Raw genomic sequence first — 13,084 nt, forward strand, 5'->3', positions numbered from 1 at the left:
TACAGGTTTGAGGGTGATAAAAGATTAACTACTGTAATAGCTACTTGTAATACTACTGTAACACTACTAAAGTTATCCTAAGAAATGGGAATATATATTGGTATTGGTATCTGGAGTTAGTAAAGACATTGAAATTTACCTCTGCCACCTGGACATGATTTTTCTCTTTCTTCTCCTCATCTGTGGTGAAGTTTTTTGCTCCTCCTCTGTTCATGGAGGCAAAAAACTTCGAGATTGTGGGCTGTTTCTTGGAATTCATGCCAGACATCTTGAAAAAACTGAAAAAAATATAAAAATCAATTAAACTGAGTACAGAAATACCTATACATATTAATAATTCTAATGTAAATCAATTTAGTGTGCTCAAAGTACAGAAACAAAAAGGGGACATCGGAGAGGATGAAATTTTTGCCATTATTATTTTGTATGATGTTTATTAGCAGTGTTAGTGTGAACACTGTGGGCTATCACATAAAGCTGGAGTTCCTGGAATCCTAAAGTGATCTGGAAAAAGAGGACCATCAAGACCTGCATTCAGTACCTTCATGAGGCAAGTTAGGAGGCAAGCCACTCAGCATGTTGGAGCGTGCCTCTTGTACTGCCTGCCAAAGGAGATCCGAGGCTTAACCAGAACATCAGTGGAAAGCATGAAACACAAGCTACACAAATGGCTCAGTGAACTCCCGGATGAGCTGCCAATACCAGGATACACAAGCTGGCACCACAACACCCTCCCTGAGGTCACTCAAAGGACAGAAATTGGTGGTGGCCCTGGAACCAGTGGAGGCCCACCTCAGCTGTGCTAACACTCCTTTCCCAGGCCACAAGTGTACACAGACCTTCCTGCATAAGTCTGGTGAGCTTGACAGGATCTAGCCCTTGTCCTAGGGACATATCTTTGCAACATCGACAGCCACAAGCAGCCTGGGCTGCTGGGGCTATAAACTCACAGAAGAATTCTGGAAGAGGCTTACTGGATCTGGATTAATAATGCGTAGGACACTCGTACAGGTGCCTGTGTCTCTGGCTCGAGATAACTCTTACTTCGATCGTTCGGGTGGTCGCCGTGGTAGAGTTGTCTGGATCCTTGCCCAATATCAATGGCTACCATGTGCTCAAGTTTTTGTCTCTGTGATCTCCACGCCTTATCCAGCCTATTTTCAAAGGTTTTAACTGATGGTGCCTGATGTTTTTAGCTGATAGAGGCACTTGTTAAGATCTTTACAGTCTACTACTGTTTAATGATACATTTGAAGATTAGTAGAAGACTTATATGACAACAGAATTGTACTTCGTGAGGTAGGAATCGAGCTATGGGCCTGTTAATATAACCAATTTCCCTTTTTCCTTCTGAGGCATCATTTGAGAGCGTCACACACACTCCTGGTGATAAATTTCTTACCTTGTATCTGCCAGGACTTGCTGCATGCAGCTGACCGAGCCAAGGATTGCCGGTAGAACTGAAATGCCAGAATTTTCCCTTTTCTCCACTCCCACACGACCACCGCATGTGACGAAACACACGAGAAATTAATCCAGACAAGGAAAGGTTTGCTGGCGCCGCGGATCGAACCCGCGACCAGCGTAACGGGAGAGCCACTCCTTTACCAGTCAGCCAAAGAGGTACCCCCCTGGCTAAGTGGGTTATGGGAGGCTCGCCCATCAGGCAAGTCAGCATTAAATGTCTCCCTATTCCCATTTAAATTAATTTCTGTGTGTTGAGTTGCCCATTTTTCTATGAACTTCGGAGAGCATGGGCCATCACTCTATCTGTTACCCTCTCGGGGTGACACAACAGAACCACAGGAAAGGATGCCACCGCCTTGCCACCAGTGAAATGCCAGAATTTTCTCTTTTCTCCACTCCCACACGACCACCGAAAACGAGAAATTAATGCAGACAAGGAAAGGTTTGCCGGGGTCGGGGATCGAACCCGCGACCAGCGTAACGGGAGAGCCACTCCTTTACCAGTCGGCCAAAGAGGTACCCCCCTGGCTAAGTGGGTTATGGGAGGCTCGCCCATCAGGCAAGTCAGCATTACAGAACGTCCTCGGCTTTGATCTTTCCTCCGGTCTAAGAAAGCTTGGACCAGCCGCGGTATGAACGGACCCTGCCCTGCCACTGTGTGTGTGTGTGTGTGCTTTGTTTTGATCTGCTGTTCTACCTCCAGTCGTTCTATTTACCGTTACCGTTTACCGTTGATGAGGTTTCGTTCTATTTACCCAGAGCGAATCAGTGTTCTAAATAGACGAGGCTTTAAAACATTGAGGAATAAAGTAAGTCAACGAGGGCAGCTTTGACCACACTTTACAGAGCCTGCCAGTAACGATCTTGAAAATGTTGGCCTGGGAACGGTAGACAGTAAGTATACTTCACTGTCTTTATGGTATTTAAGCTAGTAGAGCCTTAGTTACTTGCCTTCAGAGCGTTAATCCCACACAGCGTCCGGAGCTGCCCGTGTACTGTTGTGGGTCCTCGGCAGCGCGGCGAGACGAGGGGAAAATAAGTATCACAGGGAAAATGCCGTTATATATTATTTTCTTATTGCTATTTTATTTTTATCCACTCAACATGAACATCTCTATTGCTATTTATTTTTAACTGCGTAAAGATATCATAAAAGTGCCATCTTCGTACTTTTATGAAGGTACTTATTTTTCCGGAAAGCGCGCCAAAATTCTACTGTTTTCATCTTTGCAACGGCTCCCTTTTCCGTTTCTTTTCTTATGATAACTTGGGGTTGTTTGATAAAAGCCACAGAACCTGCTGCTGTATCCTCCTTTCAGCTTCAGATGTAGGGGAATACGGCATTCCAGCTTTTTATTCAGCGGGGCCACGTTTGGGGTGCGTGAAACAAACACTGAAGAAGAATCTAGATTTCTCTTATACTGTAAAGTTTACACGCTACAGGCCAACATGTCTCAAAGTTAAATACTTGCATAATGTTAAGAATGCACATACTCTATGATTCAGACTACGTGGTATATTCTTCAAGTTCAAACTAAATAACATATCAAATGGCCACCATGACTTGAAATTTCTGTTTTAGCGAATATATCAAGATGGAGGAAGGGGCGGTCGAATTTGCTTTTAAACGGATCAGTCGTGGTCTAAATAAACTAGAGAGAGAGAGAGAGAGAGAGAGAGAGAGAGAGAGAGAGAGAGAGAGAGAGAGAGAGAGAGAGAGAAACACCCCGAGGACCCTCAATCAATATGGCCAGAAGATATGCACCTAAAATCTGCATGGTATCAACTCCAAATATTTACTTGCATGTCACCCTCATCTCCTGCCATATTATCAGACCGCTCCACGACAAACACCTTCTCAACGTCCTCACTTTCCCTCTGTCTCATCTTAGTGTATTCCGTAACTTCCTCCGGCAAAGGTAGAAAATATAACAGTGACTCCTGGAAAAAAAATGCTACTCCCGACTCACACATCCTGACATTTTTGCATTTTCCACAATAACCAGATCACTTATGGCATTTCTGGAGGCAGCATTTGAAAGAGCATTGAATTCTCTATAAGTTCAGACCATGGCATGCTATTGATTTCCCACCTCAACGTTTTCCTTGTCTGTTAGTCTGTTACTTTGTCCGCCCGTATGTTATCGGGTCTACACATGATAGGCCGAGCACGCTCATGTCCCCTTCTTATTCTTAATCGTTAAAGAGATACAGAAGAATACACAAAAATATAAGGAGGCTAGAAGAGGCTATAGGCGGCCTACACAAGGGGCTTTAACCTGTATCTTTTCCCTTTCTTGCATGTATCGAGACAACTATATGCTCCCGAAATTGACCTCTCTTTTGGCTAATCTTCTGAACTTTTTTTTTTATAGGGACAGTGTTTGAGGCTTTATTTTCTCATTATTACTTTTCTTTCGCCCTTGAGCTGCTTCCTTTACGGTAAAAAGAAATAAAAACAGCTATGATGCTCGCTTACCGCCTTTCTTAAGTTTCAATGTTATAGCAAACGTTTCTTTCCTTCATTCTGTAGCGAACATTAACAATAAGAGTAATATATACATAAGAGAATACGTAGCGAAGACCTATATCGTTTCACTACGCCAAGGGAGTGATTTGAGCAGCTGCTTCGTTATAATTCCGCCGGAGAATGTAATGTATTAATCCCGCAGCGGCCACAGTTCCTAACAAGATACATGGTAATTAGTTAAGGGCGCTGCACACTCCGTAATATCCATAACCACATGTGGCCACGCTTACCTCTTCTGCCTGATATAACGGCACGTATATAATTCCAGGATAACTTGTAACCGTGTAATTATCTTGTACATACTAGGCAGAGCTGGGCATCGCTAACGAATTTGAACTTCCGCTATCACAAATCCGCTAACTTGTTCCATAACTGTCGCAATCGCAATTCCGCAAATTTCGAGACTTAGTTTAAATCGCAATCCCAAATAGCTTCACAATATTTGTATTTTTTAGCCGCAAATTAGCGACCTTTATGTCACAAACGCAAATCCGCAGATGAAATGAAACTTCCGTTGTTGCAGATTTGCGGACTAATTAGCGGAAGTGTCCAGCACTGATACTAGGTAACTATATGACAGCCAGTATTGACAGTTTTCCCATTAAAAGACGATAGATGACCATGAGATTAACCTTGTATTTGTTTGCTCCGTAATAAAGGTAAACACACTATAGATGCGAGTGGCCTCAGTGCTCATCTCCGTCACACTATATATCCTAACCAACACATACATTTTCTTTCGTCTAGGGATATTATATAACCATGAGACTTTGTTATCGTAGTATCATCAACATCACTCTCCATATCCATTAATCCCATATCTACCATCCCTTGATTGAGATGGTATAGATAATGCATAACTGGGAGACTTATCATCGTAATATCAGCAACAAAACTCTATATCCACTAACGCCTTATCTGCCATCCCTTAATTCAGATGTATAATGCAAGCCAATAATAATGATAATGACAACACTATAGCGATAATTGCAAGGGCTTAAGCTCGTAATTGTACCCATTCTCAGTAATTTCGCTCCCCATACGCACTAACCTCACACCCACCACCCCTAAGCCTGCTGCTCGGCACTAATTTCACCCCTGACCGCCCCGCATCAGCCACCTTTTATCCAGGGCTCAAACAGAATCAAATTGTGGAGACGGATATTCATAATCTCTCTCTCTCTCTCTCTCTCTCTCTCTCTCTCTCTCTCTCTCTCTCTCTCTCTCTCTCTCTCTCTCTCTCCTGCATTTATATTTCCTCTCTCCCCCTTTTGCATTGGTTCGGTCCACTAAAAAAAACGATAAAAATAATCTGTGGAAAGCAATAATAATAATACTAATGAATAATGTGTGTGTGTGTGTGTGTGTGTGTGTGTGTGTGTGTGTGTTTACGGTAATAAAAGTTAAAACAATGGCCAAAGGGATACAAGGAGAGAATAAGGTTGTAGAGAGATGGGATTCGAACCTATACCGGAGGAGAATCGAAAACCCTAACACCAAACAGAGGTGGAGGACGTTGGGAAAGGCCTTACCGTGATGATGATAATGATGATGGCTAATGATGATGATGAGTTTAATAATGATGAAAAAAAAAATAAAAGAAAGATGGATAGATAGAAAGAAAGAAAGAGTTGGAAAAAGAAACAAGGAAATAAATAAAGAAAGAGAATATAGTGAAAATTTAAAGACAAAAAAAAGCATGACGGAGTTTTGAGGAGAATAAATATGGGTAATTTGTGTACACTGATATATCGCATTGATAGAAAACACAAGAGAGAGATAAAAAAGAGAGAAAATGCTACCATGTAAGAACGTCGATAGCCTAGTTTCCCTTCTCTCTCTCTCTCTCTCTCTCTCTCTCTCTCTCTCTCTCTCTCTCTCTCTCTCTCTCTCTCTCTCTCTCTCTCTCTGTTCGTTTGTTTCTTAATTTCTTTCTGTTTTTCTTTCTTTTTCTTCATTCATTACTTTCTCTCTCTCTCTCTCTCTCTCTCTCTCTCTCTCTCTCTCTCTCTCTCTCTCTCTCTCTCTCTCTCTGTTCATTTGTTTCTTAATTTCTTTTTCTTTCTTTCTTTCTTTCTTTTTTTCTTCATTCATTTCTCTCTCTCTCTCTCTCTCTCTCTCTCTCTCTCTCTCTCTCTCCGAAATACTACAGCCGGGGGATCTAGATAACGCCCCTGTTGGATTTCTCTCCCATATATCCTTTCTTTCTTTCGTTCTCTTTTATTTTCTCATTTATTCTTTTTTTCGTTCTTTTTTTTCACGTATATTTTCTCTCATTTATTATTTTGTTCTTATTTCCTTTCTGTCTTTCTTTCTCTTTTATTCTCTCATTTATTTTTTCTTTTGTTCCTTATTCTCATGTATACTCCCATTCTTTTTTTTTCTTTCTTTCTTTCCTCTCTCTCTCTCTTTCTTTTTCTTTCTTATTCTTTCATATTCTTTCTTATTCTTTCTATCTTTTTCTTTCTTTTTTCTATCTATCTATCTATCTATCTATCTATTTATCTACCTATTTTTCTTTCTGTTAACCTATCTTTCTTTCTGTCTTTCTTCCTTCATCTTTCTTTCTTTCTTTCTTTCTTTCTTTCTTTCTTTCTTTCTATCTCTTTCTCGATCCCTCCATCCCCCCATCTCTCTCTCTCTCTCTGTTTCCCTCTCTCTCTTTCTCTCCTTGGCGTTTTCTCGCACCCCACATTCTCGCCCACATTCCGTTGGCTTCCTGGCGAGAGGGAGCTACAAGATGAATTTGCATCGGTAATGACCAACTGAGGCGCGCACTGACCAACTGGGTGCGCTGGTTGGCTGGCTGGCACGGTAACTTGTGAGGAGAGGAAAGGGGGGGCTAGGGGGGAGGAAAGGAATGGAGAACAGACGCAGAGAGAGAGAGGGACAGGGAGAAACACTGAGTTGGATTAATTTCGTGACGCTGAGCAGCAAAGATCATGGGTTCGTATTCTCAGACGCGTCCGGCTCTCAAACCAAACCTAAGGGCACAAAGGAGATGAGTCGGGTTCTCATGAGTGTTCTTCACGTTCATGGTGCAGAAGCCTAATCAAACGATCTCTACGCTCATAAAACTACCCATGGAAATACCCGCTACTTCTACGAAAGCCTTATAAAACGTGTGTGTGTGTGTGTGTGTGTGTGTAATTCCGGAAATGTTTCAGAATATGCGCTCAGGTAGTGGAGTACAGGTAAAGTTTGTTGCTGCGTTGTGTGACGAGAAGGACTGCCGTGTTAATGTTTGCTCCAACGGGGATGGGATTAAGGAGTTATCAGGAAGAGAGTGAATACAGAGAATTGCATTAAGTAATAAACAGGAACGTGAGCTACTAAGTTCTATATTGAAACCTAGGTTGTGATATCCTAAGAGTTATGGCTTTAAAGGATAACAACACTACCTTTCAAATGACTATGAGGTGTCAAGAAGTGAGTTAATACAGAGAATTGCAGAAAGGGAACGCGGGCTATTAAGTTCTATATTGAAATCTGGGTGGGCGTATCCTAAGAGTTATGGCGGTAGAGGATGACAACACTACCTTTTTGGATAGCATTAAGGGGTCAAAAAGGAAAGTAAATATTGAGACTGCAATAATGAATAGATGGCAACGCAGGCTGCTGGGTCCCATACTGAAATTTGGGTGGCAGTATCCTAAGAGTTATGGCGGTAGAGGATGACAGCACTACCTCTTCGGATGGTATAAAGGAGTCAAAGAGGAAAATGAAGAGAGATAATTGCAGTAAGGAATAGACGAGAACGTGGGCTGCTGGGTCCCATAGTGAAATCTGGGTGGCGGTATCCTAAGACTTATGGCGGTAAAGAATGACAGCACTACCTCTTTGTATGGTATAAAGGAGTCAAAAAGGAAAGTGAACATAGAGAATTGCAGTAAGGAATAGACGGGAACGTGGGCTGCTGGGTCCTGTACTGAAATCTGGGTGGCAGTATCCTAAGAGTTATGGCGGTGGAGGAAGAGGGGAATACTATAGTCTGTTCACGGAGCCTGTTCATCTGGCGCCTAGGCAGCGATTGTTACGGCTCCTGTGATTGGCTGCACCCCTCCCTCACTCACATGCCATTCATGTCCGCCGTGACGCTACACACTTGTATTTTCTTCGTCATAGCTCGTCTCTTATTCACGACAGACCACTTTAGTTGGTACCTTTGGACTCAGCAGTAATTGCGCAACTCAGTTATGTTTATCTAAACTCGATAAAATAAAACAAAAAGGAAATGTGATGAATTGAAGTCACAAGACAGCTCCGAAGTGTTTATAATGTTTATTTATCATCGCTTTTCTCAGCAGTCTTTGAATCAGGGTTGAAATAAATAATTTAATCTCATAGAGCATAGTATCCTGAACGCTATGGTGCGACCAGATTATATATAAAACGTGACATGAGCATAACACAGAACGGTTTCTAAGGATGTGCATAGCGACGACGTATGACTGCCCGCTGCCTGGCCGCCGGTCGGCCGCCGCTGGTGGTGAATTAGGCTATTTTTCGTTTCCTTATTTCTTTCGCTGCATTCATCGTCAACAAACGAAAACCCTTATGCATTGGAATAAGAAAAGAAGCAAAATGACGAGCATACAAGTTAATAAAAAGAAATAACTAGAAAAATAAGGAACGAAGAATAGTTTAGTTAGTTATAACTAACTAATCTATTCTTCGTTCCTTATTTTCGAGGTATTTCTTTTATTAACTTGTATGCCTGTCTTTTTTAGTGCTTTTCTTATTCCAATTTATAATCTAACTAATCTATTCTTCTTTCCTTATTTTTCCAGGTATTTCTTTTTATTAACTTCTATGCTCGTCTTTTTAAGTACTTTTCTTATTCCAATCTATAAGTAACTAATCTATTTTTCTTTCCTTATATTTTTCTAGTTATTTCTTTTTATTAACTTATATCCTTGTCTTTTTGGTGCTGTTCTTATTACAATCTATAACTAACTAATCTATTTTTCGTTCCTTATTTTTCTAGTTATTTCTTTTTATTAACTTGTATGCTTGTCTTTTTAGGTGCTTTTCTCATTCCAATTTATAACTAACTAATCTATTCTTCTTTCCATATTTTTCGATTTACTTCTTTTCATTAACTTCTATGCTCGTCTTTTTGGTACTTTTCTTTATTCCAATATATAACTAATTATTCTAATCTTCGTTCCTTATTTTTTAGTTAATTCTTTTATTAACCTCTGTGCTCGTCTTTTTAGTGCTTTTCTTATTCCAATCTATAAATAGCTAATTTATTCTTCGTTCCTTATTTTTCTAGTTATTTCTTTTCATTAACTTCCATGCTTGTCTTTTTGGTACTTTTCTTATTCCAATCTAAAAGTAACTAATCTATCCTTCGTTCCTTATTTTTCTAGTTATTTCTTTTCATTAACTTGTATGCTTTTCTTTTTTAGTGCTTTTCTTATTCCAATTTATAACTAACTAATCTATTCTTCGTTCCTCATTTTCGAGGTATTTCTTTTATCAACTTCTATGCCTGTCTTTTTTAATGCTTTTCTTTTTCCAATTTATAATTAACTAATCTATTCTTCTTTCCTTATTTTTCCAGGTATTTCTTTTTATTAACTTCTATGGTCGTCTTTTTTGGTACTTTTCTGATTCCTGTTTATAAGTAACTAATCTATTTTACTTTTCTTTTATTTTCTAGGTATTTCTTATTATTAACTTTTATGCTTGTTTTTTTTTGGTTCTTTTCTTAATCCAATCTATAAGTAACTAATCTATTTCTCTTTCCATATATTTTTCTAGTTATTTATTTTTATAAACTTCTATGCTTGTCTTTTGGTGCTGTTTTTATTCCAATCTATAAATAACTAATCTATTTTTCGTTCCTTATATTTTCTAGTAATTTCTTTTTATCAACTCGTATGCCTGTCTTTTTGGTGCTGTTCTTATTGCAATCTATAACTAATCTATTTTTCGTTTCTTTATTTTTCTATTTATTTCTTTTCATTAACTTGTATGCTTGTCTTTTTTTGATGCTTTTTCTTATTCCAATCTATAAATAACTAATCTATTCTTTCCTTATTTTTCCAGATACTTCTTTTTATTAATTCGTATGCTCGTCTTTTTGGGTACTTTTCTTATTCCAATTAATCTATTTTTCTTTCCTTATATTTTCTAGTTATTTCTTTTCTTTAACTTCATTGCTCTTTTTTTTGGTTCTTTTCTTATTCCAATTTATAAATAACAAATCTATACCTCGTTCCTTATATTTTCGATCTATTTATTTTTATTAACTTGTATGCTTGTCTATTTTGGTGCTTCTTTTATTCCAATTCATAACTAACTAATCTATTCTTCTTTCCATATTTTTCTATTTACTTCTTTTCATTAACTTCTATGTTCGTCTTTTTAGTGCTTTCCTTCTTCCAATCTATAACTAGCTAATCTATCCTTCGTTCCTTATATTTTCCAGGTATTTCTTTTTATTAACTTGTATGCTTGTCTTTTTTGGTGCTTTTCTTATTCCAATTTATAACTAACTAATCTATTCTTCTTTCCTTATTTTTCTATTCACTTCTTTTCATTAACTTCTATGCTCGTCTTTTCAGTACTTTCCTTATTCCAATCTATAACTAACTAATCTATTCTTCATTCCTTATTTTTCCAGGTATTTCTTTTTATTAACTTCTATGCTCGTCTTTTTAAGTACTTTTCTTATTCCAATCTATAAGTAACTAATCTATTTTTCTTTCCTTATATTTTTCTAGTTATTTCTTTTTATTAACTTATATCCTTGTCTTTTTGGTGCTGTTCTTATTCCAATCTATAACTAACTAATCTATTTTTCGTTCCTTATTTTTCTAGTTATTTCTTTTTATTAACTTGTATGCTTGTCTTTTTAGGTGCTTTTCTTATTCCAATTTATAACTAACTAATCTATTCTTCTTTCCATATTTTTCTATTTACTTCTTTTCATTAACTTCTATGCTCGTCTTTTTGGTACTTTTCTTTATTCCAATCTATAACTAATTATTCTATTCTTCGTTCCTTATTTTCTAGTTAATTCTTTTATTAACCTCTGTGCTCGTCTTTTTAGTGCTTTTCTTATTCCAATCTATAAATAACTAATTTATTCTTCGTTCCTTATTTTTCTAGTTATTTCTTTTCATTAATTTCTATGCTTGTCTTTTTGGTACTTTTCTTATTCCAATCTATAACTAACTAATCTATCCTTCGTTCCTTATTTTTCTAGTTATTTCTTTTCATTAACTTGTATGCTTGTCTTTTTTAGTGCTTTTCTTATTCCAATTTATAACTAACTAATCTATTCTTCGTTCCTTATTTTCGAGGTATTTCTTTTATTAACTTCTATGCCTGTCTTTTTTAATGCTTTTCTTATTCCAATTTATAACTAACTAATCTATTCTTCTTTCCTTATTTTTCCAGGTATTTCTTTTTATTAACTTCTATGGTCGTCTTTTTTGGTACTTTTCTGATTCCTGTTTATAAGTAACTAATCTATTTTACTTTTCTTTTATTTTCTAGGTATTTCTTATTATTAACATTTATGCTTGTTTTTTTTTTGGTTCTTTTCTTAATCCAATCTATAAGTAACAAATCTATGTCTCTTTCCATATATATTTCTAGTTATTTATTTATATAAACTTCTATGCTTGTCTTTTGGTGCTTTTTTATTCAATCTATAAATAACTAATCTATTTTTCGTTCCTTATATTTTCTAGTAATTTCTTTTTATCAACTCGTATGCCTGTCTTTTTGGTGCTGTTCTTATTGCAATCTATAACTAATCTATTTTTCGTTTCTTTATTTTTCTATTTATTTCTTTTCATTAACTTGTATGCTTGTCTTTTTTTGATGCTTTTTCTTATTCCAATCTATAAATAACTAATCTATTCTTTCCTTATTTTTCCAGATACTTCTTTTTATTAATTCGAATGCTCGTCTTTTTGGGTACTTTTCTTATTCCAATTAATCTATTTTTCTTTCCTTATATTTTCTAGTTATTTTTTTTCTTTAACTTCATTGCTCTTTTTTTTAATTCTTTTCTTATTCCAATTTATAAATAACAAATCTATTCCTCGTTCCTTATATTTTCGATCTATTTATTTTTATTAACTTGTATGCTTGTCTATTTTGGTGCTTCTTTTATTCCAATTCATAACTAACTAATCTATTCTTCTTTCCATATTTTTCTATTTACTTCTTTTCATTAACTTCTATGTTCGTCTTTTTAGTGCTTTCCTTATTCCAATCTATAACTAGCTAATCTATCCTTCGTTCCTTATATTTTCCAGGTATTTCTTTTTATTAACTTGTATGCTTGTCTTTTTTGGTGCTTTTCTTATTCCAATTTATAACTAACTAATCTATTCTTCTTTCCTTATTTTTCTATTCACTTCTTTTCATTAACTTCTATGCTCGTCTTTTCAGTACTTTCCTTATTCCAATCTATAACTAACTAATCTATTCTTCATTCCTTACTTTTTCAGGTATTTCTTTTCATTAACTTCTATGCCTGTCTCTTTGGCACTTTTCTTATTCCGATTTATAACTAAGTAATCTATTCTTCGTTCCTTATATTTTCTAGTCATTTCTTTTTATTAACTTGTATGCTGTTTTTTTGGTTCTTTTCTTATTCCAATCTATAACAAACTAATCTATTTTTCTTTCCATATTTTTCTATTTACTTCTTATTAACTTCTATGCTCGTCTTTTTAGTACTTTCCTTATTCCAATCTATAACTAACTAATCTATCCTTCGTTCCTTTTATTTTCTAGTTATTTCTTTTATTAACTTGTATGCTTGTCTTTTTGGCACTTTTCTTATTCCAATTTATAACTAAGTAATCTATTCTTCGTTCCTTATATTTTCTAGTCATTTCTTTTTATTAACTTGTATGCTGTCTTTTTGGTTCTTTTCTTATTCCAATCTATAACTAACTAATCTATTTTTCTTTCCATATTTTTCTATTTACTTCTTCTTATTAAATTCTATGCTCGTCTTTTTAGTACTTTCCTTATTCCAATCTATAACTAACTAATCTATCCTTCGTTCCTTTTTTTTCTAGTTATTTCTTTTATTAACTTGTATGCTCGTCT

The 13,084-nt window shown here is 36.3% G+C and overlaps 1 protein-coding gene across 3 annotated transcripts in view; it reads right to left on the bottom strand.

Moving 5' to 3' along the window:
• The window catches only part of LOC126996094 (DNA mismatch repair protein Msh3-like), a 250,738-nt gene that overhangs the window by 11,734 nt on the left and 225,920 nt on the right, over positions 1-13,084 (bottom strand). The window contains exons 1-2 of one of the 3 annotated variants that reach the window (XM_050856214.1): positions 2,419-2,539; positions 140-278 (exon numbers count right to left, since the gene is read on the bottom strand). In XM_050856214.1, coding sequence (XP_050712171.1) covers positions 140-268 — 129 coding nt within the window. In that variant the 5' untranslated portion in view covers positions 269-278; positions 2,419-2,539. Of the gene's footprint in view, positions 1-139; positions 279-1,402; positions 1,444-2,418; positions 2,540-13,084 lie in introns of those variants that run through there. The other 2 variants (XM_050856213.1, XM_050856215.1) reach the window with 2 other exon arrangements.

Source organism: Eriocheir sinensis, chromosome 9 (assembly GCF_024679095.1).
Source record: "Eriocheir sinensis breed Jianghai 21 chromosome 9, ASM2467909v1, whole genome shotgun sequence".
NCBI lineage: Eukaryota > Metazoa > Arthropoda > Malacostraca > Decapoda > Varunidae > Eriocheir > Eriocheir sinensis.